Here is a 26258-nt window from a genome sequence, read left to right on the forward strand (position 1 = left end):
CGCGGAGACCATTTCCTCTCGGCAAGCAGAAGGCCCCTCTCGCTTGTTGCCTTGCCACACATACACACACATTTATACACAAATAAACACACATGATCGACAGGGCGCAAACTAGCCTCAAGTCCACGCAGTGTTTTGGGGATTGTCGACAATTCACACCGCAGCGGCCGAACCTGGATGCTCCCCGCCGCAGACAGCCCCATGGACCACCGTCGCTAGTCTGTCGCAGCCCGATGGTCGACGCTTTTTCACGGGGTGAGTTAGCCTCTTTTGAGCCTTCTGCCTCCGCGGGTCACTGTTTTCCTCTCTTTGTGTTCGATTCCGTTCATCGTAACATTGGCGGCTAACGGAACAACCATTGAACCGCTAGCTTCCGTTTAATTTGTGTAAAACGCCTTAGTGTTGTGGTTTATTGTTTTTTTTTTTCTTTTTTTTTGAAAGCAGCATATTGCTAACGCGTAACCAGCACGTTACCGTTAGCCGCTAGCCCAACACATAATTGCATTAGTGGAGACAGTCACACACGTTCTTTGTCGCTCTCTTTACTTGTTGTTATCTTTAAAATAAATTAACAAGGCGTGTTTTGCATCGGCGTTTGTCAACAACGCCCACTACTGGATTTGAGCAGAGGACTCCCACCGAGATGCGCCCATGAGTCCATTATCGGACGCATTGCTGGCGGAAGGCTTTATGTGGTTTACCCCCTCTGGTGCGGTTGACAGGATATATATTTTTTTGCCTTCCGTTTGTATCGAATTAGCACAAAAAAAAAGAAAAGTAGAAACCGGCGGATGCACCACTTTTTCTTTGGTTGTCTAGTAATTGACTAGTATATACCGTCGCTGTTTTATTTTTAAACCCAGAGCCGATTAGTGGTTTTGCATTCAAAGGACCAAGGGGGCATGAAAGCACGATGCGTGGAGTCCTGTCCAATAACTGATCCACCTTGTTTCATTGCTGAAATTCCGTCCACTAAACAGTTGCGTGCTGTATATAAAAAAATGTACAAATTATCTGAATTATAATAATATACCAAAACACAGCCATCTTGCGTTTAGATGATTACATTCAACCGCTTTTGAATGGTTAAAGAACTCGACTGGCTGCAGCATTTTTGGCCTTGCTTGCCAGTCTCTTCCCATCCTGCATGCGCTTTCAAGCCATGATACGCACATACCTCTGCAAGCCGGGGCACGACCACCAAGGGATTCAGCAGTCTTCTTTGCTTCAACCACAAGTGAGGTGGGGCACATGTGTCTAGCTCAACTCATTTTTGTAGTCTTGACTCATACTAGTGTGGAAGGAAACCAGCACTGATGTACTGTGAAACATATCATGCACTATGACCCGATTTTTTTTTCCAGCTAATGAATCCTTCTATGTCTTTATTTGGTGGTCCTTGTCAAAGAAATAAGAACAACACCTGCACATATACAGAAAGGCTTATCAGTTTACAAGATAAAATTCACTCTTAATGCCTCATAAAGACACTTTGAAGAGCGAAACCCAGAATCACAGTTTTTTTTTTCGCTTTTGCGGAGACAGCAGTCTTAAAAAGCTATGCTGGGTTGGATGTTCATGGCGTAATGCATTTACGTCACCTACCTGCGAGAAGTCAGAAGTTGAGGCAAGCTCGACACTACTTACTGAAACATTACATGAATGGACTACCAATAGATGGCCCCTCATAGCTGAAGCCACGGGGTAGCCATTTTTTGTTTTCACTGTTATGTATATATTTATTTATTTTTAATTTTACTAAAATCACTTATCAGTACATGTCTTTGCTAGGATCTCTGTATGGGATAATGAGAGCCCCTCAAAGAACAATTTTCTCTGTTCACATCAACTATTGAGAGAATATTATCTCAGTGTTGTGGCCAACAAAGTTTAGGTTTACATTTCACAATCAATTTTGTAAGGATGGGCATTGCTTTCATTACATTTTATTGGTTCTGGCATGATGCAGGCAAATCATAAATGTACCTTTTAAAAGACATTCATTCATTAGTGATGAAATTGTCATGTGGTGCTTTTTATTAAGAGGGAATTAATTAAAGGTTTTTAAATTTCAAAAACTTGCAAATAAATCTGTTCTTAACGACCAAAAGTATGTTTTAAATACTGTATTATCCTTAGTCCGGTTATCTTTAAATTTTATTACATGGGGGGTGGCACTCCTCCGGAGGCTGCCATGTCTGTTATAGCTACGGACAATTATTTTTAAAAATTGCTCCGCTGAAAGTTTTTCTAGACAAGAACAAATAGACGTCGCTATGATCTATAATGTAATTTCAGGAACTTGCTATCCATAGTGTAATATCAAGAAAAAAATTGTTGAATAGACCACAGCTTCGTTGAGGTTGATAAGGAAGTGAAGAAATGGATCCACGCAAGTTGGAAAAAGTTGAGGAAAGTGTCGTGGGTATTATGTAATTGAAGAGTCTCTGCTAGAACGAAGAGGAAGTTTATGACACATGGTGAGGATGAGGTAGGAATTAGTGACAGTGGCTTTGAAGAAATGACAGGAAGCAGAGTTAGAGGCGGCGGAAATTAAGACGTTGAGGTCACCAAAATGGAAATGATTAAAAATGATTTCATTACAGGGACAGCCAGGCTTCATTGTTGTGGGAGGGAAATTTAGAGGGAGACAATTTTGATGGACGCATCCTGACAGGAGATAGCGAACTTATTGGCAGAACTGTGATGAGTATGGAGCTGCTGGGAAAAAGAGCACGAGGAAGACGAGAGGTTGAAAGTTCTTGTGCAGATGCAGAGATACACCTACACCAGGTTCATGTTCGAATTTACATTTTGCATGAAGGCGGACGTACGCTTTTCTTTGGCTCAGAAATACAATAACCCCGCATTGTACTTACTTTTGCCAGGCCTTGACATTTGCACCATGTTTAAACATTTTCTTCTCCCTATCTGTTGTCTTACATTTGAATTCTTTGCTATGCTACCCACGTGATTGACATGCGGCGAACAGGGCATTGAAAAGGCCTCGCCTCAACACATTTGGAGGGAAAACGTACACGGCTGCGAGGTCATCTTTATTAATGTTTGTTTGGCAGTTTGGACTCGAGCTTTGTTTCCCGCTCCGCTGCGCCGCCCCGACCTCATTGGCATGCGAAGTGGAGGCTTCTTGCAAACAAGGTGCATCCACCCGCTGTCCATCACGCTCCCGTTGCTTGGTTGCCTTGGAAACGTGGAGTACGGCAACAAGCGTGTAAAAAGGGATTTATAAAAGGGAAATATGGGAAGTTTTTCTTACCTTGTACAATGGACGTTTGCATATTCAGAGTTTGACGTCAGTAAATTAGCATTTCCAATATTTTTGTTTCCTTTGGAAATTACCTATTCACTTATTTTGTGCTGTCTGTTATTTGAGACACTGTACTCACTGCACTTACTGATAATAGAGAGCTTTTTTATTTTAATGTTCTCTTTATTTAAGAGATTCTGCTCCCCCAGGGAACATGCGACATTTCGTTTGAAATCAAAACTTTTTGAGATATTGTAGTTTTACAAAAATCAACATGCAAATCTGGAAAGTTTTTCTCTAAATTTGTGCTTAAAGGAATAGTGTACAAGATTTAGACTGTTTTTCATTACGGACTGCAGGAGGTGCTGCAGGTGCTGCATTTATCATTGTCTGTAGCAGTAAAAAAATATGGCTCCCTACAGAGAAGTGCCACCCCCATGTAATATAACAATGATAGACCTATGATTATATTTAAAACATACTGTTGGTAATTAAGAATACATTCATTTGCAAGTATCTTACAATTTACAATCATTTAATTTATTCCTTCTTAATGAAAAACAGTCTAAATCTTACACACTGTCCCTTTAAAGGGTCCATTCCATGGAACGTCTACTATTTGGAGCCTTTAATCATGTTACATTGTTGATTGGCGAAAATGTGTGTTTTGATCACGCAGCCAGACAATCAACCTTTGTATTTACCCGTGGGAAGAACTTTTGTTATGAGTAGTGGTTTCTCAAGGAAACAGAATTGATAGGAGGAATAAGTGTTACCATGTCTGATCTCTTGACACGTATTTTGCTTTGTTGGCTCTCCAGTTCATTTTGATGTCAGTAAAACATCTGGTTTTGGCGCCTTCATTCACCCCGCTGAGATAGGGTCCCGCACCCCTTTTGAGGTTAAGCAGTCAAGATGATCACTGGATTTTCCATGGTCGGATGGCTTTTGAGCTACGTCATGAGAGGGGCGCGGCAGTCACACAGTGAGAGAGATCGTAAATAATACGTATCAGCGCTGATAAAAAGGCTATATTTCTGGGCAGCAGTTGTATTGATTTGCAGACACACACATAGAGTATCAGTGTGACACAATCTCTGTGCAGGAAAAGAAACTTAATACATTGGTTTCATATTGAAAGATATTGCCCAAATCAATATGTGGAGGCCCACAAGCACTATGGCTGTAATGTTGTAATTTCGAGATCTGGATTTACATGAAAATGAAAATACCGTCCGATCTGATGTGGCCGATCGAATTAGTAGAAATTGGAGTTTACAGCTCCGACTATTCCGCATGAGGTGCTCATAAAATAAAACATTAAAGTTGGCCATGCAGAACACAAAGGCCCACCGTGCGGGGTACGTTTTTCACCATCTGATATACCCTGTTGCTCCTAAGCGCTGCTGTAACATTAAGACCAGCACCAAATGATAAGTCCTTGCTCTGTTAGTGATTAAAAGCACAGCAGACACAGCATAGAGAACGGACCAGAGGCGGACGGGGAGAAAAAAAATGAAGTGAACGCGTTCTTTGTGTTGAGGTCAGCAGACTTTGGCTGGGCATCAAATGGGCGTTGAGCGCACCCACAGAGGATCCATTACCCCCCTGCTGAGTGCCTAAGCCGGGCTGGGCTCTGCTCCACATGGCTTTCAGGGAGACTGTTCAAAGCGCAAAGTCGATGTAACTGAAGACTTTTACGTCATTTGATTAAACGACTCTCCCTTTCAGTTATCAGTCGGGGCGTGGTATGAATAGAGCGACATTGACAATGACAACAAACAAAGAATAGGAATGCATATAAAATCCTCACTGAGACCTTGTCTACACGGAACCCAGGGCTATTTTAAACCTGGTTAATTTTCTCTTTTTCCTGTGTAAAAAATAAAATAAAAAATGGCCATATAGCTCTGTTTATTAAAAGAAATGCCATTATACGAATTTGCATGGAGCAGTTTTATTTTTTTCACAAGTGCCAAGCCGCTAGGTGGCAGAAGTTTCACCAAATTCTGTCCAAACAGAAAGAACTTCCCTAAATGACCGACACCGGCGTCTGCATAATTAGTGGGAATTAGAGTTGGAGGGATGATCTAAATCTCCAGTTCATGATTGCTACACTCAAATTCGTATTTGGAGAATTTGGCAAATCTCCACTTTGGTCTGAGTTTTTGAGACCTTCGGATTTAATGAAAAAAAAATAAATAAATAAAAACACACGTACAAACAGTAGATAGGAAAAACCAGTCATTTACCGCCCGTTTACAAGAACCTTGGCTATGTGTAGACTATGCCTGAAACTGAAAATGATATTTTAAAATTCTCCCTGTTGTGCTACCTATATAAAGTTACCAAGCTAGCATGAAAAGAACAGAAAAGTATCAAGGACCCATACCTATGAAGGCACCAGTTTTGAATGAAGGAAATGAACACCAACTGGAAGCAGGTTTATTTTACAGATGTCACGGGGGTGCACGGCGGGTGTGAACGCCGGCGTGGTTGCGGAGGACCCAAAAGCAGGGGAGCGTCGGGACAGGGGGTTGATGAAATCCATGTTTATTAATACAACGAACGGGAACAAAAAGCGGGAAAAACAGGACGGCAAAAACTAAGGGCGCAGGCAAGCTGGAAAAACGGAAAACAAACACTACGGGCAGGCTGGCAGGAATACACGAAACTGATGGGCGAGACGAGACGGGACTACAAGACGACAATGACCTGACACGACAGAGACAATGATCCGACACGGGCTGTAACAGACACGAGGCTTAAATACATTCACAAACTAATCAAACTAACACATGGCAGCTGGGCAGGGACAACAGGCAAAGGGAGCAGATTGGAGGACACGAGGCGCAGGTAACAGACAGGTGGACTAAATCAAAACTAACGCAGGCAGACGCGACAGGGGCAGAAACCGGAACTATAAACGTAAACAGAAACAGAACCCCTCAAAATAAACCCACAACCCAACAAACCATGACAACAGATTGGCAACAATATCATGTAAAACTTTTTCGCCTACGCCTTCTAATGAGAGCAGAGTATGATGTCAAAGTTTGAGATCATTTCGACGGGTCATCACGAAACTGGGCGTGCGTGCCACGGCTTGTCCATACCTTCTTGCAGTTTAAATTGGAATTTGTTGGAATGCATATTGAATTATCCTGAAAACGTATCCTTTGTTAAGCATCTTAGTTGTATTTTTGATGGTTTACAATTTGGCATATTTAGAGTCTGTAGACAAGACTGTTGTCATTTAGAAGTGCTTTTCGACACTTCAGTGTCACAATGTCGCGCCCTCAGCCAATGAGATGCAGCGCCAGACCTCCTACTCAAGACACTCATAGTGCAGAAGAATGGTGGCATTGTGGTAACCATCATGGGCGCGAACTCGCCTAGGCCTCTTTCCATCTGTGCCAGCGTTTGGTCAGTCCTGTCACTCACATGCTATTTTGCATGTTTTGTTTTGTTTTTACAAAACCAGGTAGGGAAGTGAACCATCCAATTTGCATCAGTTGTTGTTTCCTGTTTTTTTTTTTTTTTTCCTTGTTGTTATTTTGGAAAGCTCTGCACGGTTCAATGAGTGGGGTATTTTGAGAAATCACCTGTTAATTTCCCCGTAGGCGCTAACGTTGTAAAACCTGCACAATCAGTCCTACACACAGCTTTGCCCAGCATGTGTCAGCACAAGGTTCATTTCAGCAGCAAGGAATCTCGCCCAAATTAAAGTTCGTTTGAGTTTGATTGCTGCCAATAAAGAGAAGGAACGTTTTATTTATGTATTTTTTTTCACGAAGCCTTCAAGCGCTTCCTCATTTATGTGCAGCCATGCTAACGAGTACGCCTTCTACCGATCAGGATTTATGTCGATGTTTGTGATCAGCCACAATGTCTTAATTCGCAGATTATTGAGTCCAGCACCTCTTAAGCCTCTTTTTCCGGGAAAACCAAAGCTTTGCATCCTGCCTAGCATCATAAAGGATCAATCAAGTGTGGCCCCTCAACACTGACCAGGGTTAGGTCTGCCAAAGTATCAGTGTGCATGTCAGCCTTGACATGAAGCTTAATTCTGACAACAACAAGCTTTAACAACCTTTGAATTGCTCGCAACAGTCAAGCGACACGTATAAATCCCTTTCTCATTTGAACCGGTTAAGTTGGTAATCAATACCATTTTTTTAGTAGTACCAGTTCCGTTTTTCAGAATCCAGCATACCGTATACATTTCAACAAGCAAAAATCATTCATTTAAAACAAACGATCATGTTCAGGGATATTGTTAATCTGGTGGCCAGTGGTTCTGTTAATAATAATGCATCACTTTATATAGCACTTTTCTGGGCGCTCAAAGATGATTTATAATTGATCCATTATTCATGTGCATATGTTCTACAGACCTGTAGACTTTTTATATCCACTATAAGTCTTACTCCCAGATCCAAATTGGAACCCATGATTTGATGCCCATTATTTTCCGCATGCCAGCACAATCCTTTAATTTGTCTGCAAATGTGTATGAATTTTAGGTTCAATTTCTGTATGTTCTGTGAGTGTACAAGGCTTGGCAGAATGAGACCTATCATCCACTGTCATGACATCATGCCAGTACTATAATCCTGACATGTGTATTTGGATCACTTCGCAACATCGCGGCCCAGCTATTTGCCCTCTGATTTTTGCCCTCTTTGGGACAAATGCCATCTCTTTTAGACCCGGATCAGAAGGCAATCCACAACAACGCAGCAATGGCAAATATGGTGTACCATGGTCATGTTTACATGGCTGTGTACTCCTGGTTGTCAAGAAAAGTGCATACCGTCTGGGTACCGTGATAAAATCATCTTTTGGTTTTTAATCCTTAGTCCATAGAAGCTAATATAAAGCAGTGGATTTTTTTTAGGCAGGCCTCTCCGAGATAATTAGGTTACATTTTCTAAACGTAGCCTGTGAAAAGAAACTATTGGCCTCATTAGCTGGATCTCAGGGGGGTTTTCACTATTATAGAACTTTTTCTCTTTCATCTATTGCACATTTTAGGAGCCAAACATCTATTTTTATATGTCAAGGTCCTCTGAAGCAGTTTTTGTTTGTTAGCAGTAATAATTAGTCAACCACAAGCAATAAAGAACCAAGTCCTCTGCTTGACATGTCCAATGGTGGAGTAGATTCACTTCCTGGATGCAAGAGAATGTGCTCACACAGTATTTCACTTCCTGTTTTCTAAGTATAAGTGTGCGTGAGCAAGTTTGCGTTGTGCGGACCTCGGAGAAGCGAGTGCCCCTCACTGAGCGATGATGCTTGCCTGCACACAAGATGAATAATTTAGAGGCCTGGCATAGCGCGACGCAAGTTCCATTATTCATGGCTGGCATCGAATCCAACGCATGACTGCCGATCATATGCACGGTCGGTAGATGCCATAATGCCAGCCTTAAAATCCAACCTCCGAGTTTTTTTTGTTTTGTTTTTGACCAGCGTAGCCATTGTTAAGATTGGGGGACTCAAAATAACATTGAGTTCAATTATTTACATTTGTAGTTCAAGTGTTTTTCTTTTTATCTCATAAATCTTCTTTTTAAACTCTAATTGTATGTTTTCTCTATGATGATAGTTCTTGAGTTGTTGGAAAACAAAGATCCATCAGACCCTGAAGTGGTCACTGATCGGCAGTCGTTGTGTTTGGCATTACTTTATAGGCCCTCGTTGTGGGCAGAAGGCCAAGTTCAGGAGCAAAGGAAGACGTAAAAATGAATGAGCATGCGATAGCGATCCAATGAATGGTAAATATAATTTAAAAAAATAAATAAACGCCCCGGGGGCACCTTTGATAGATTTTTAATGGAAGTTTGTCAACCGATTGGAAACGTGGAATTTGAGTAGAAGACAAAATTAAAGAATTGAAGACATTGAGAAATAATGACACAATGCTGTTTTAACTTGATGGGCATTTTTGGACCAGATTTTCAACAAGCAAAAGAACATTCTTCAAAAAGGCTTTTTTTTAGTACACATAAAAGGCTCATTTACTCCTAAAAACTTCATCCGATTTCCAAGATTCCTTCTTTGTTGCACTCAGGTTGAAGTGGCTTTTACAACCACACTTTGACTTTTAACATTTTAATCTTGTCTCTTGTGTAACCTATTCGCTTTAAATGGAAATGTGATTATAGAATTGATATTCCTGTTGTTCTGAATCTTTTGTCTTGTAAAACTCTAAAACAAGACATCTGCCCCTATAGTTAGAGGTAACAAAAAGAGCTAAATTCCAGAGTTTCTGTGAATAATTCAGAAAGTGACGATTTCTCGTTGAAGTGCATGTTGAACATCTTGCTTCAATAATACAAGTGCATATTAATTGAGATTGTCTGCGATCCTTGGAAGTCTGACTTAGTGTCTTTCAAGAGCAGCCATATATAATCAGCGGAATGTGTCTTCTGGGCCAAATATGATTCCTCACTCCTTGACAGATGAACCATCTCCTTATTCTCGTTTCCCATTTTTACCAGTGTGCCTCCCCTCCTCCTCGTCACAACGTGGGTGTTTCTCCATGGTGTCATTGGTACTGAATGCATCTCTTTATTAAAAGAGATTTGGGGCTGACATATTGTGCCCGCATCCCGCTGCGTCTGCTGCTAATGACATTCTTTGTGTCTCTGTGTGCATGCGCTTTGCCTTCCTTCTCATCTTCACGGCCTCAATGGAAGATTTGTCTTGTGTCGCTAGCAAAGGGATTGAGGCAGCTGCAAGGAGCAGCCAAGTCCAACCCTCCCTCGCATACGCCATTCCCTTTCACCTCCAAGATATTACCCAATGTCCTTTTGATAGACCGCATCCATTTTTGCATGTCACCCCAGAGAAAAATATCTGAGATGAGTTTTAATGGCTGACAACGGACATGGCATCCCAGCGTGACTCGCCACAGGTGGCAGATGCACTCGATTAATTTCTTGTTAATTGCCATCCATCCATCCATTCCTTTTGTGCAGTGATGCCATGAGATGCAGTTTTTTGACCAGCAATTGACAGCACTTTGTCTCTCGGACTCGACTAGGTCCGCATTGATTGTTTTGTGGATTAAGAAAAATCCATCCATCCTTACTAGTGTCACTGGCTTGCTGTTGCCTATCTCAACAGTCGTCTGGCAGTAGAACAAGTATCAAATTAAGTCATAAACAAGGTATAAACAATACATATAACGCATAAGTAGCAGAGCACAAGTATGAACCGTTAGCTCATGGTGTTTTTTCAGCAAAATGGTTTAATCCTGCTAAAACTCTGAAACAATTTTGCCAAGCTAGTATCTCCACACCCTGCCAGCACATTGAGTTTGTCATTGACGTGCTGTGCCCTGCTAAGTGCTGTGTGAAAAGGCCTTTTCACCATCTTCAAATGTACCCACGAGCAGTACAGTCTTTGAAGTAACAACGCTCATCAGGAATTTAAGCGTCCTCTTGGAAGGAAATCATACGAAGGCAGGTAATCGGAGCAGACAGACTCTTTAGTTTGATTCACCATCTCCATAATGTATGTGTTGATAAAAGTGAGTGCAGGCTGCCTCCGCCTACGTGGATTGAGAGGATATAAATAGAGCGTGTGTGTCTGTGTGGTTCTGTCCACACCGAGACTCAGAAACGCAGCGCTCAAACTCAAACAATAAGCAGTCGCCATTGCCCAGCATCACCCTTCCTCCCCCTCTGCGGCGCAGCCGTCGCAGGCCCTTTCACCTCCCCGCGCCCCCTCTTCCTTTCTTTCATCCACTTCCTGCCTGCCTGCTTTTGTTGTCCGACGAACGGCAAGTCTGAGCAGCCCGCTGCTCCGTGATGTCACGCCGTCTGTCTATCTGTCTGTCTGTCAGCCCACCTGTCTGCTTGACCACTTCTTTGTCACGCTCATTTTTTTTTTCCCCTTTGATGATGATAGGAGGAAAGTGTTCAGGGATTAAATGCACCAAAAAGGATTTGAGTTTGACACGCACACAGTTGCATGAGATGCATTCAAGGGACACTTCACTTGCAATGAAGGCATAGAAACTATACATTTGCATGCTTACCAGGTCACATTTCCATATTCCTCTTCTGGTAGTCGCTATGTGTTGTAATCTATACAGTACAAGAGTCTAAAGAAGCCCGGGAGGCCTTTTTATCCATTTGCATTGGGAAAAAGAGCTCACTCGAATGCGGTGGCTAAAAATCAAGGTCTACGAAATAAGATGTTGATGCAGCATCCAGAGGGCTTGTATGACATTTCGCTGTCCCAACACGGGATTTTGTGAGGAATGTTGTTGACTGCTGATATAGATAATAGTGGCCTTTTGCCCTTGTTTGATTAAGTCCTAATAAATTAGATTTCCCTCAGGACAATGTGTGACTTTTTCATAAGTATGTGGGCCACACAGCAAATAAATAGGATGCCTGTCTGAAATCTGTTTACCCGTCAGACGTGGTTATTCCTGTGTTTCCTGTGCGTCGTCGACTGCGTGCTGGCCGAAACTCTTCGTGGTGGAAGAGGCGCAGTATAAATAAAGTGTGCTTTGCATCGCCCCAGATGCTTGAGGTTTTGTCGTTCTGGTTTTAAAGGCTGACAATAACGTTCTCGGCAAGGCTTGAGCCCTCTCTTGTGATTGCTTATTTTTATTTACACCAATGTTAAAAGGCTGACGGAGCAGCGATCTGTTTAAAAAAAAAAAAAAAAAAAGGGACCTGTAATTCTTTTGATAATGTGACATTAAATGATGTGAAGTATAAATATGCCATTGTTTTTTAGGCTGGATTTACACATTTATTTAACATGTGTGCGTGTGTGTGTGTTTATACTGTATGTACTGCAGTATATAAATTGGTGTATATGTATATGTGTACTATATATAGATATTATTGTGTACTACATATATGTAGATATATGTGTGAGGGCGTATACAGTATTTATATCTATATGTGTGTGTGTTAGTGTGTTAATACAGTACATCTATGCTTTTATATGTACTAGATGTATAAATTGCATAAATGTGTATTGATAAGTGTGTTTAACGTGTGTCTGTATGTGTGTTTATATACAGTAGTTTTATGTAGCCTTCTGAGTTCCATAGTTCATTTTCACATTGTTTGCCTTAGGATAAGAAAGGAGCTTGACGGAAAACAATTCCAGTCAATAAAGACATGGCCCATTTACAGTATCTTATTCGGCTTAACCTTTGATCTAAGTTCTTTACTTTCCAAAAGGATAAAAATCCACTGTTGTATATTTGTTGGAGGGGAAATATACGTATTACGTTGAGTCTGATAAGATTTGTTATAAGGTCTTGACCTTTTTTTAATATATATATATATATATATATATATATATATATATATATATATATATATATATATATATATATATATATATAAAGCCTCATGTTCATCCTTGACTAAGTCGGTGTAGTGCTGATATACAGTATATCAATGTCAGACTTGCAGTATAACTGGCAAAGCAGTCATATAGGAAGGAACACGATCACATCAATCCACAGGCTTGCTGTTGTGTTGTTAGTTTGAGCACAAGAGCATGATTTAGTGCACACTATGTCTCATTCAGGCTTATGACACCGCCTCAGACAACGCGGTGCCTTGCTTCGGGAAGTGCTCCTTCAATAAAGAGGGCTGTTGCATCACTCATTGCCATGACAACGTCACAGTGAGCAAAGACAAATTTAGCGGCAAAGGAGGAAGTGATTGTCATTCATGTAAAGCCTGATAGAAGTATAGAAACGCCTGCATGTACTGCATCTTACTCTGTCTCAGTATCCCATTATTTTATATGTAAAATGTATTATTTAGTTAATATTTTTATATTTTTTTCATTATTTAGTTTTTGGGCCTGTTGCACACATTTGCAAAGACCGTCTTGACATATGGCTCCATGGCTTGTTTTGGCACACCACCTAGTGGCCGAACTGCTAATGTATGGAGTAAGATCGCTGTCAAAAAGACAAGCGTGCTTCGCCATTCGTATCCGTCGCTGTCAAAAATACGTACGCGTGTTTCACAATTTGTGTTTGTGTGTTCAACCTGAGTAGATTATTTAAAAAAATTGGCAGAGCAATTACTTGATTATTCAATGTGAAAATCAATAATATCAATTTTAAAGTGTACCTGTTACGATTAAGGATTAATTTATCACCGTGATATGGTAACTAACTTCTTGTAAGGCTTTCGTGAGATAATCTATTGTTTCTTAAGGTAGTTTGACAAAGATTTGCTTCAATGTAGAGGCGTATTTTTAAACGTTTTTTCCAACACCAAAAACGTTGTACTTAAAAAGTTCCACATGACCCCTCTAACAGAGAACCGTTGCATTCTGGTAGCATGGGCATTTTCCCCCCCTTTTAAACCACATTTATACAGGGACTGCAATATAGTTGCATAACTCCCACATTGGTGTGTCAGACAGCGTTTTGAGATGGGACCCGAGATGACTTACTCTTTCGTAATGATAGAACGTCTTAGTGGTGGAGCATTTCTCCACATGAACTCCTCGTGGCCCCGTGTTGGCAGTCAGAGCATCCTTGTGAGATAGGATTTTGGCAAATTTGTGAATGTAATTAGAAGATAATCAGGCGTGTGACTCCTTGTGTTTAGCAATCATCTTGCAATTAATACACACAAATGTTCATTCATCTTCTTGCTGTGCTTGTGCCACACTATTGGACTACTGAAGTGGCACTCAAATATTAAAGTGCCGCTAGTCAGTTTTTGACTGTCAAAAATACATTTATTGACATTAGTCAGCCCACTCAACCTTACTTTCATTTGAACAAATAATTATTTCAGCTTTATATAACACATCTTCAGCGCTAGTTTCTCAGTCAGCTTTATGATGTGGATTTTTTTATGCCCTGATTAACTTTGTGCCTTGTGCAGTATTTTGACCATTTTTTGGATCGTTTTCTTCCACATCATTCTTGTAGTACTTAAGTGTGGGATGTCCAAATCCGGTCCTCGAGGGCTGCTTTTCTGCATATTTTCCAGGTTTCTTCCCCCTCCACAGCTGATTCAAATGATCGGGATCACTATCTGGCTTCTGCCAAGCTAGCTGATGAGCTGATCATTTGAATTAGGCGCGTCTGGGAAAGAAACTTGGAAAACATGCTGGATACCGGTCAATGAGGGCTGACTTTGGACACCCCTGACTTAAGCCAAGGGATGACACATTTCTGGTAGTGTGATAAATCAAAGGTTATGTCATGTTGAACTTGGTGAAATTTCAGCTCCCTCTAGCCTTCTTTCAATGCTTTCCCTTTTATGTGAAAGGCCTTTAATGTAAAGATCAAATGATTGGGCAAAGTGCTGCAAAAGGGGTGAACATAGCTAGAGGTTCCCACCTTCTCAAGTCTCATAATTATTCCATGAATGAACACTTTTTACTGAAACACATTTGCTTTACGCTCTTGTCACAGTTTTTTTTTTTTTTAAGACACCTTTGCCCCTTAGACTGTAATTTGTATGTGTACACTTACAGTTGTATTTGTCGGCTCAATGTTTTCACAAAATACCAATTTTGTGCACTTACTGTAAATACTGGTTTTGTATTAGAATATACTTGTGTTGGTCAATGACACGATACTGAAATCTATTATTGAGCTAATACAGAAACCCATGCGGTCATGAATATGATTTTCATACGCATGTGAGGTCAATTTCACCAAGTGAAAATGGCGTTTACTGAATAGGTCTTGGCTTAAGTTGGGCGTGATGCTGGAGTAGCGTGTTGCTTGAATGGCTCTTAAGGCATTCCTCAGAGCGGAGACAGTTAAGAATAGCGCTCGCTGGCCTTACAATGCGGCCGTGAGTGGGTGACTAGAGAGGGGTTGGCCTCGGCTAATATGCAGCTGTTATCTGCAATTGACTGCAAGCAGGCTAGTTCCTGTGTCAACACAGGATGTGGTGGCGAGAGGGCCGTTGTCGACCTTCTCTTCAGGGAATGCTAACCTAGCCTTACAAACTACTCTTTTGAAAAGGACTCACTTGACTTTGTGGGGTACAGGCGCTCTCTTCCGTTTTATGACGAGCAATGGAAAATATGAGTCTATGACTTCCTCCTTGTTTCACTCAACTTCCTGTTCGCCCGACTGGTCGTAAGCAAGATGCTTTCGAGCAGCAGTCATCCAAATTTTGAGGTTAAACACTAATTTTCCAGTACTGATTAATATGAAAGACTACTGTAGCATAATATACACTTCTTAAATAACCAATTTCATAAAATTCCATTCAGATATTTTATTATTGATAACTAACACTGATCGTTTTATTGATTTGCCACTGGTATGACCAGTAACCAACCAAAGCAAGAAACTTAGTAATATCTATTTACCTAGCTAGCTCTATCTCAGCGATATTCATACTTTTTTGTTTGAGAGCCACATATAGAAAATGGAAGGATGCAATGGCTGTTTTAAAATTCTCATGCATTTCATATATTAAATACACTAAAAGCAGTCAAGCAATATTCAGACCCAAAACGAGCAACGTGGAGTCAGATAACCGTTTTAAAATTACTTCGAGGATCAATAATGTGATATTCGGTTAAATAGTAACGGTTTTGGCTTCTACGGTTGAATGATTTTCATTCACAAGTGTTTCATAGAGAAATTGTTATTTTATTCCTAAATAGTTGTACAAATTAGAATAATCTTTTAAAAAAGCTCCACACTGTATATATTTTTTTTCTAATTTAGTTCTTAATTTACATAGTTTTTTTTTGTTTGTTTTTTTCCCCAAGATTTTAGTTAACGCTGCAGGCCTCTCAAAAATAATTGGGGGGCTGCAAATGGCCCCTGGGGTCACAGTTTGGACACAGCATGCACTAGCTAGCTAGTAAGCTAGCTCTTGTCAGTTTAGCTAGCAAGCTAGCTCTAAAGCTATCACTGTGTAGCTGGCTAGCTGTCTGTCTGTGTGTGTCTGTCGTTATTTGTTTTTGACCCTACAGGTATTTTATCATATATGTCCGGAGTATACCAGGAAAGTTTGCTTGTAATTTAATAATCATAAATATGAGTTCTCCAAATGATTGCACGATTTTTGACCGCACTTCTAACGCTTGGCTTTGTTCATATGGCAGCTCTGATGGTACCAGCTGAACAGTGAGCGCTACCTGCCTGAGGACACCTGCTGCCCACTTCCTCTCATCATGTCTGGGATTCATGTAAGTCATTATCATGTCATAAAGTTTTGTGTCATTATCACGTGGGAAAGGACATTCATTTTTCATCTTCATCTTTGTCTTTCTTTTTTTTTTTTCCACATTTGCATCTTGGTACTAATGGTTTCTCTTGTCTCGCGTTCCAGGCGCCATGGTCGACAGGCACCGAGTGCGTTGCCAAGTACAACTTCCAGACGGCCAACGAACAGGACCTGCCCTTCTGCAAAGGAGATGTGCTGACCATCATTGGAGTCACCAGGGTAACCAGGCGCCCGCTATCTCGGATGACACTGCTTGTTACACTCGGCTGAAGACATTTTTTTTTTTATATTTATTCAGGATCCTAACTGGTACAAAGCGAAGAACATCGTTGGCAGAGAAGGAACTATTCCGGCTAACTATGTCCAGAAGCGGGAAGGAGTCAAATCAGGAGGGAAACTCAGTCTCATGCCGTAAGTGCCCAGGAAACAATGTTAGGTAGTGCAACAAGCACCTTACGATGAAGCAAAGAAAACAGCAATGCCGCCATATTATGTGAAGTTGATTTTTTTTTTTTTTTTTTAACTAACTTGTATACAGAGTTGATTCACCATAGTGCTTTTCCACCCATCAAGTGTAAAATCACACAGCCAAGAAAACCTTTTGTAAGCGACCATCTAAAAGCAAGCCATTATGAGTTGTGCCAGATTGCTACATCACAGTGGGACTAATTTATTTATCAATTATCTTTGTATTACCGCAGCCACATAGTTTTTCATATTTTTTGGCATTCGTGCTTGGACAAAGATCCTCCACTCACAAGCGACTTCATGGAAGCTTGTTAGGCTAGGCCGAGCTAAGGGTTTATTATATTGATTATTGTCAGCTAACGGCTAGCATTCTTAGCGTTCCGCTCAGTTTTCTCCAGACTCTCGCTTGTTAGAGGAAAAATAAACCGCTCTCAAGGCGACTAATTGTAACACCCGGGTGTGGAGTGAGACAGGAACAGAGAAAAGCATTTCTAAAAAAGAGAAAATGAGACAAGTGAAGTATGCAAATGAGAGCTGATGCAGAAAGGAGCCCACTAACAATATTTTGACTGCACGCCAGACACCATGTCTCATTTTGCCGATCCATAAAACAACCCCTCCCGCTCCAACCAGACCGCCACTTCTGTGACCCCCTTTGCACCCATCATGAGCATCACAGACGGCGGCATTCAACTTTTGGGTCATTGGGTCATCCATCTCGCCAATGCTTTGTTACATAATGAACGTTATGGATTGACAGCACATGCAACAAACCTCCTGTTGTTCTTTGCTTAAAAAGTCAAACATCGTGTGCATGCTTTGGGACAATTCTATTTATGATTAGGAAATAATATGAAGTGAATTCATCCGTCTATTAGGGAAATATTTTAGCACTGTTTCATCTTGTCAACTTATTTGCTTATAATATGCTGCCAGATATTTTGGAATATCACTCTCTCACTTTTCATCCGGGTTTCACAATATTTACAGCTGTGTTCCTGTCCCTACTCTGACCCAGTCAGAACCAAGGAGAGCTGCCCCCCCCCCCCCCCCCCCCCCCCCACACACACACACACACACCTGCAATCTTAACTATAATATGGAATTATATATAAGATTATAGAATATGGATTATGGATTCAAAAGCCATATTGGAAAGCAAGAGAATGCAAAATGAAAAGTGTGTCATAGGGAGAATTAGAAAAGGGTTTGCAAAAAGTAGGGGAAGAAAGAATGAAATAAGAAAAAGCAGGAAGGAAGGCAGGATAGAAAGAAGTCAGGTCAGGGAGTAAAAGGTGCCTGAAAAAAAAGTCTGAGGGCCAGGATGACAAAGGAGGTCAGGAGAAGAAGAAGCGAAGGTAGGCGTATAGGAAAGAAAGAAAAGTATGCATTAGTGAAGGGTATGCAAGTATCAAAGTAAAGATGCAACGTAAATGAATGACGAAAAGCTCAGGTAGGAAAAATATAGTATGCAGGAAAAAGTAATAAAATGGGGAATTTAAACCTGTGGTAAACTTTTCGCCCACCTCTAATTTTTTTCAACCTTGTCTAGCCTTTTAAGTCAAATCTTATTTAATTTTTTAAACCTGATATCAGTCAAATATTACCCATTAGAATTGTGAGAAGCAGAAATTTCGGTTTTGGCATGAGTAATATTTAATCCATATTTGTGATTATTCTAAAACCGACATTGACATCAAACCCTGAAATTAGGTCTGATGAACATTATTAGCAATCGCTCATAGTGTGGTCAAATGTTTAATGGCAGTTTAATAACAGTTCTATCGATGTTTTGGTAGATTTTAGAGTTGCATCAAATGCCCTTTTGGACCCTACATGCTTACCCCTCATCTTACGAAAGAGATTTTTTTAATTAGGTCGATGAGTTTGATATTTTATATTTACTGCATGTTGGTGGAAAAAAAAGCCACACAAAATAGCCCATATCCATATTTCTGTGGACTATAGACCCCTCGCTCGAGGATTATTGCTGGTTAAGGATCTGCCGTTGACCAGAGAGGCAGCCTGCACTGATCTCATCAAATTGAAACACATTAAGCTGCTTTGCCACAAAGCCTTCCGCCGTCTGCAGGCGCTGGCCAATGACAAGGAGTCATGGAAGTGAGCGGCTACATTAAAGTGGCTAAATCAATTAGCATCATTAAAATTGCTAACATTGTACATAACACATAAATTCCACTTTGGGTTCTTGTACACAAACCGCTGAATACTTCCTCTTGAATCGCTAGTTAACTAGCGTGCTGTTAGCATCGTTAGCACATTAGCATAATGTACAGGAAGTACTTCGTATGACCTGCAATTAAACCAAAAATAAATATTATTGCTCCCGTGGACTAAATGATGCCTAGATCACTGGAAATGTCAAACAAAAACGTACAACTAAAATGACCTAAACAAAGTTCTCTGCATGCACCACCAATACATCAGTGCCATCTCAAGGCAAACTAATGAAATGCATTCCTATTATCGTCTACATTGTTTTAATGGTGGGGTGGTCTTGCAACGAATTATGCAATTTACACAATTTACAAATAACAAATTAATTTCGTAAGTAGAGGGTACCACTGAATCAAAAATGCGGAAAAAAACGAATGTATGCAGCACCTAATGTTGTGACCGCCCCTCTGGCCTCCTCTCAGTTGGTTCCACGGAAAGATCACCCGCGAGCAGGCCGAGCGACTCCTCTACCCTCCTGAGACGGGCCTATTCCTAGTGCGCGAGAGCACCAACTACCCGGGCGACTACACGCTGTGCGTCAGCTGCGACGGCAAGGTGGAGCACTACCGCATCATTTACCACAATGGCAAGCTCACCATCGACGAGGAGGAATATTTCGACAACCTCATGCAGCTGGTGGAGGTGAGCGGGGAATGGAATACATAACCCAAAAAACAGTTAGTTTTGACTGCCATGTAAAGTTGAAATAGCAACATGGAAGAAAAAACATTTAAAAAATGAACACTGAAATGTGCTTAAAAAACTGTTAGGATCCTCCCTTTATTAAAGTATTAATGGTAAAATGAGCAACTTGAACAATAAGTAATGCCAGTTGAGCAAATATTTAGAAAAGGTAAAACTACAATTGTGCCTCAGTTTGTTAATAACATTACATAACTTTGTGCACACAACACAAAAAGTCTCTCTCACACACCGGGTGTTCCCAATAGGGTTTGACTAAACAGCTCGCTTTCTTCAAAAAGCCTGTCAGATTTGTTATCTGCAAGGCTGGCAGGCGGATAGACTTTCATCCTGCCTGATAACAAGAAGCACAAATGTGTGTGCATTTAATTGTGCTGGCATGGAGAATGTACAGTACTGCCTTCAAGGTAGAGTCTAAATTGTTGCCCTCATAAAAGCCAACAGGCAATTTACCAAGTAAAATTAAACACAAGTTAACCCCTCCAGTGTAAATAATTTCCTTCTAATACGAAGGTTGGAAAAACACCTTTGAATTCAAATGGTCTGAAAACACCAAGAAGTCAAGCACAATGCAGGGTACTAACTAAAATGCACAGCTGTCTACTGAAAGTCTTAACAGATCATAAAACATCATCCGCATGAGATGGGAAACAAGTCCTCGAGACATTTAAGTACCTCGGTTTAAAAAAAAAAAAAAAAAAAGGCCAAAGCATTTGTTTTTCTGCCTCTGGTAGCTGTTTATTTAGTGTACACTTTCAGGAAAAAGTGAACATACGGTAACACGCTGGTGACAGCGATCAGTCAAAATAAACATGAATGAAATAAAATATGGACATCAACGCCGCTGTATACTTTTGTTTTGAAATAGTCAATGACCTCAACAACACTACATTCTCCTGAAATCAGGTTTACTACCTAACTATGCTAATAAGGGATGCTTTAACAAATACTTGGCTTTACATTACAAAAATCGCTTTTATTTTGATATAGCTCTGGTATCGTGTTGCAGCGTAACGGCTGACTCAGTCATCCCCGAAATCAATAACACTACATTAAAGTGAAATCAAGTTCATTTGTGAATTATGCTAATTAGAGTGTTAATATGTTAACACTCTATAGTGCCTGTTGCCACCAATTAGGAGTGGCTCCAAATTTAGGTGCTAGCAGCGCTAACAGCACTAGATGCTAGCAGTGTTGGCGGCTAGTAACAGTCAACTCTCCCCCCCTACAGAATACTTCCAGAAACTATTTCATAAACGTAAATGGCTCAACTGTTACTACTGATTACCAGGCTTACTTTAAACAGGAAAAATCACAACTGTGGTTTTGAAGTCACTTTGTGTCATAAACCAAATGAAGGGATACTTGTCTAAAATCTCACTAACGTGCCTGTTATTCTTTTGCTGATTCACTAACTGGTTCATCGCATGCACCTCAAAATGTTGCGTGCCAGAACCGGATGATGAACAGGATGTGGAGACCTACCAAAGTAACAAAAGCCAAAACCCTCGCGAAGGCCATGCAAAAGTATTTGGACACTGGCCGACTTTTCTGCTTTCAAATAAATGCGCTTCTTTTGGCCACTCGCATCCTCATCTTTGATATTGTCTGAAATGAGGTCTAGTGGGGCTCTCACGTAGTTTTTGATCATTGGTTTTAGCGTTAAAGTGTCGGACTTCTCACTATAGCTTTTCCCCATCTTGGTATTTCCCTTTCTATCGTTGTCGTTATCGTTCCAGCAGGCATCCCTTGTGTAAACCTCGACTGTTTTGCGGCCTTCCTCTCTCGCTCTGTAGTCTATGTATAGCCTGTGCCCGCCTGCATTCCCCACCGCGTCTTCTACTAGCGGAGGATTCCTCGCATTCTTAGTGTGTGTATTTTCCGGGCCGGCCAGCCCCCGCTCCCGTCGACGCCGTGGTGGCAGGTCTCAATACGTCGGGCTGGCTGCGATGTCATGAACGTCGTTCAGCGGTCGCGCGGTGATCCCGCTTCCCTCTGAAATGATGTTTCATCTTCATGCATCTGGTTACATAATGCATTGTTCACGGAGCTCACCCACGTGGGAATTTCCGCCGCACCAACGTCACCACCTGGTGGTCGTAGTCGCTACCGCACCCCCTCGGCCTCATTAGTCATGCTGCAGTTTTGGAATGGGTTATGGACTCCCAAGCGCGTTTTACTCGATTGCTACTTCCCGAAATAAGTATTTCCGCCTCCCACGGGCGATGCGTCCTCATCGCTGTTGGCATGTCACCCATTCAACGCTCCGCAGTGAAGTTCATGCCTTGCGTTTGGTTTTGGCGATGATGTCATCACTGTCCAATAGCAGAGCACATACAGTTCCTTGTCATGATAAAGCATTTAAACTGCCTTAAAAATACAACAGTGCAGACATGCATTTTATTCATAATTTGAGAGAATTTGCAGCTGTCGTAATTTGTCTGACATTATACATTGAGGATGAAGAATTAAACCTCACGTCACATGGGGGGGGGGGGCTTTGTGCATGCATGCATTGTGGAATATTGCAACAACCAGATGTGGAGTATAGAGTTGGTACCTTAACTCATTCTATCCAAAAGAGACATTTTTACATGTTTTAAGAGTCCCAGCTACATATTTTTTATTTTTCGGTGTTCGGCTAAAGGAGGGTCAAAAAATGGCGGGTCAAAACAAGCCTGAATATAAAATTTGGGTATTGAGGTGGAGACAAATAAAATACAGTAAATAATTTCAAAGCCAGGACATCAAAGTTCTTTGTTCAACAAATAATTTTTACCATTATTGTATATGTATTTGTTTGATAAGTCATAGTTGTGTTCCTTTGGGACTTTGTCCCCCTCTTGCTTTTTGTTTTATGTGTGTGTGTTAGTGAGTGACAGTGAAAGGAGGTAGCGGTACCCTGAAAAAAAAAATGACAGGACTGACGTTTGAAGAGGTGTTTTCTTTTTTTTTGTAACAGAAAAAAAGCAGCCAAGCAAAAGTGCTCGTGAGATGAAAGTCAAAAGCTGTCAGCGTCTTTCAGGTTCTCCCCAACAGAGGAGACTTCGAAAACATCAGACGCACTTTAGATGTCTGTTTTTTTTTGTTGTTTTTTTTTTAGGGTGTCCCCAACCGACGGTATTTACATGGATCAAAAAAAGAGCAAGACAAAAGAACAAAAAGCTTCTTTCAAACACACCCTGACAAATTGAAATGCCAATTAGGTTCGACGTGTGTGCTTTCATTTGTTCTGTTTTGTTTAGTTTTGATACACAACTATGTGAGGCAGTAATCCAAAGTAAAAACATGGAGCACTCATTGTGTTGTGGTGCGTCCCCGTCAGCACTACACCAAAGACGCCGACGGCCTGTGCACCAGCCTCATCAAGCCCAAGTTGATGGAGGGCACCGTGGCGGCGCAGGACGAGTTCTCCAGGAGTAAGGACCTAACACGTTATTAACTCTTTCAGTGCCATGGACGAGAATTCTCATCTTTTAAAATAGTCATAATAAAGAATAATAATGTTTTTGTTTTTTAGTGGAGGGTAGCTGACTCCCTTGACCAATGCTTACCTAAATATAAGGCAATTGAACACTGTAGTGATAACTGTGACCATTGGATGGCAGTGTTTCCACATATACAATGCAGATATTACCTACAGGCAATTCTAAGTAAGAAATGGAAATCAATCTTTCATATGATACCACCCATATTTACACAGACGTAGCACATAATATTCTGTCGGCCTTGAAAGATGAGTGAAAATGGTGAATACGATGGCCCTCGAAAGCTTTCCTTTTCCGATTGGCACTGAAAGAGTTCAAACAAATGTGTGTATGTGTGTGTGTGTTTCACTCAAGTGACACTAAAAAAAGAAAAAAATGGATACACACAATACGTTGCACATAATAAAATGAGGCGGATTATTTCACCAACAAGGAATGCAGAAAATTACACCAGAACTTTTCTTTTTTTCTTTTTTTTTCTTTTCCCTCTCTTTTTGATTTGTCTTTCCTTCTTTCTTCCTTTTCCATTTCTTTTTTGTCTTCATTTTCCTTTTCATTTTCTTTATTCTTTCTTTTTGTTTTCCCTTCTCTTTTTTGTTCCTGTCATCTATCTTCCCGTTTTTGTCCCTTTATTTTTCCCTCTTATTTTTCATGTTCTTTCTTCCTTTTTTCTTCCTGTCATCTATCTTCCCGTTTTTGTCTCTTTATTTTTCCCTCTTATTTTTCATTTTCTTTCTTCCTTTTTTCTTCTCACTTTATTCTCTCTTTTTCTGTTCATCTTTTACTATTTCCTGAGTCTTTTTTCCAATTCCTTGTTTTCTTTTACTGTCACTGTTTCCTATGCTGTTTTTTCTTTTTTTTGTCTTCTTATTTTCTTTTTCTTCTGTATTTTTTCTTTTCATTTCCCTTTTTCTTTGTCTTTTTTTCTGTCATCCTTTTTTCCTTTTTGTCTCTTCTTTCTTTCTTCCTCTTACTATTTCTTTTTCCATTCCATTTCTTTGTTTGCTTTCTCTCTTTGTTTCTGTCTCTTTCATTCGTTCTTTCTCCTTTATTTCTATTTTGACAGTTGCGTTGTTTCACAATGCTTTTCTTTTTTTTTTCCTTATTCTTACCCTAGCTCGTACGTTTTAAAAGTACAGTATGTTCAAAGTGATGTGTGGTGCCCCTGCAGGCGGCTGGGCCCTGAACAGGAAGGAGCTGAAACTCCTGCAGACTATCGGCAAAGGAGAGTTTGGAGGTGAGTCACACATCGGAGACACCTTAACCTTTGACGTTTAGGCTATCAAGTACTATCACTATTAACCCTAACCCTGTTTTTTTTTTTTTTTTTTTTTCCCCCAGATGTGATGGTGGGCGACTACAGAGGGACCAAAGTGGCGGTAAAATGTATCAAAAACGACGCCACGGCGCAGGCTTTCATCGCGGAGGCCTCCGTCATGACGTGAGCCACATCTGCCGCATCTTCTTAATTCCCAGCTTTGGTATCATTCTTGCAAGATGATCATTTGCTGTTATGCTCGCGCAGGCAACTGAGACACAACAACTTAGTGCAGTTGCTGGGTGTCATCGTAGAGGAGAGGGGAAGTCTCTACATCGTCACAGAGTACATGGCCAAGGTCAGTCGTATAGCACCGCAAATATGCTCGATGAGGGCTGCAGTGATTTCTGATTTCAAAGTGTTACTATGTACTATGATGGATTCTTTATACCTTTTCATAATATAGTACGTACACGTATGCATGGGCCAATTGATTCTGACAATATCACAGCGTAACAGTATTGCAGCACTCAAATATATCATTTTAAAATATTTGGTTTCCTGGTTTCTCCCTCTGTGCAATAGGGCAGCCTGGTTGATTACCTGCGCTCTCGAGGACGGACTGTGCTCGGCGGTGACTGCTTACTGAAGTTCTCACTGTGAGTTATCGTCGTCTCTTTGTCATAAAAAAACGTGGTTGATATTACTACGATCCAGTTGTAAGCCAGGGTTAGGTTTATAAACCATGGTCAAGGTCTCAAACCTAGATCACGGTTTCTAAATGAGTGAAGTGAGTCATGTCAGGCTGCTGTGATCGTTGTCCAATCATCTCCTTACTGAGAGAAGAAAACCGTGTACCGCCTTGTAGTGACGTTTGCGAGGCCATGGAGTACCTGGAAGCCAACAACTTCGTCCACAGAGACCTGGCGGCGCGCAACGTGCTGGTGTCGGACGACAACATCGCCAAGGTCAGCGACTTCGGTCTGACTAAGGAGGCCTCCTCCATACAGGACACCGCCAAGCTCCCCGTCAAGTGGACGTCCCCCGAAGCGCTGCGGGAGAAGGTGCGCGTTGTTTTTAGCCTGTGCTATGTGACGCTCAGCTAGCTTAGCTTAGCATCTAGCTGACTCTCCCCGGGAACTTTTTTTTTTCTGTTCCCCCCACAGAGGTTTTCCACCAAGTCAGATGTCTGGAGTTATGGAATCCTACTCTGGGAGATCTACTCCTTCGGCCGTGTGCCTTACCCTAGAATTGTGAGTCCTTAAATGCAGCAGTTGACAGAGACTGATCAAAGTTGCCTTTAGCAGAATTCTACAAAGGTTTCAAGAAATGGCCAAAATGAGCTTATAACAGCAACTTGTTTTTGAAATGGATGATTTCCTGTCTTTTGAGGCATGGCTTCTTGCACACGCTTTATAAGTAGTGAAGTTGTATAACAAGTTTCATCCAAATCCAGTCAGATGTTACTAAGTAACTGCATTATTCATTTTTCATGATGAAGTTGCAGTCAATGTTACCATGGCAACCAATGCTGATATTTTCCACCCTGTATTTTTCAAACTACAATTTGGGTTCATATGTTGCGTGGGGAAAAAAATGAATAACTTGTTTTCCTTTTG

At 41.0% G+C, this 26258-nt stretch overlaps 1 protein-coding gene across 1 annotated transcript in view; it reads left to right on the plus strand.

Moving 5' to 3' along the window:
* The window catches only part of cskl (c-src tyrosine kinase-like), a 27609-nt gene continuing 1351 nt past the window's right edge, over positions 1–26258 (plus strand). Inside the window, exons 1-12 of the mRNA XM_088413339.1 lie at positions 1–255; positions 16364–16447; positions 16591–16704; positions 16784–16896; positions 19614–19833; positions 23219–23312; positions 24553–24618; positions 24723–24822; positions 24907–24997; positions 25225–25298; positions 25508–25703; positions 25806–25892. Coding sequence (XP_088269465.1) covers positions 16433–16447; positions 16591–16704; positions 16784–16896; positions 19614–19833; positions 23219–23312; positions 24553–24618; positions 24723–24822; positions 24907–24997; positions 25225–25298; positions 25508–25703; positions 25806–25892 — 1170 coding nt within the window. The 5' untranslated portion in view covers positions 1–255; positions 16364–16432. The remainder of the gene's footprint in view (positions 256–16363; positions 16448–16590; positions 16705–16783; positions 16897–19613; positions 19834–23218; positions 23313–24552; positions 24619–24722; positions 24823–24906; positions 24998–25224; positions 25299–25507; positions 25704–25805; positions 25893–26258) is intronic.

The sequence above is a fragment of the Hippichthys cyanospilos genome, chromosome 4 (assembly GCF_059441005.1).
Source record: "Hippichthys cyanospilos isolate Australia breed blue-spotted pipefish chromosome 4, RoL_Hcya_1.0, whole genome shotgun sequence".
Lineage (NCBI taxonomy): Eukaryota > Metazoa > Chordata > Actinopteri > Syngnathiformes > Syngnathidae > Hippichthys > Hippichthys cyanospilos.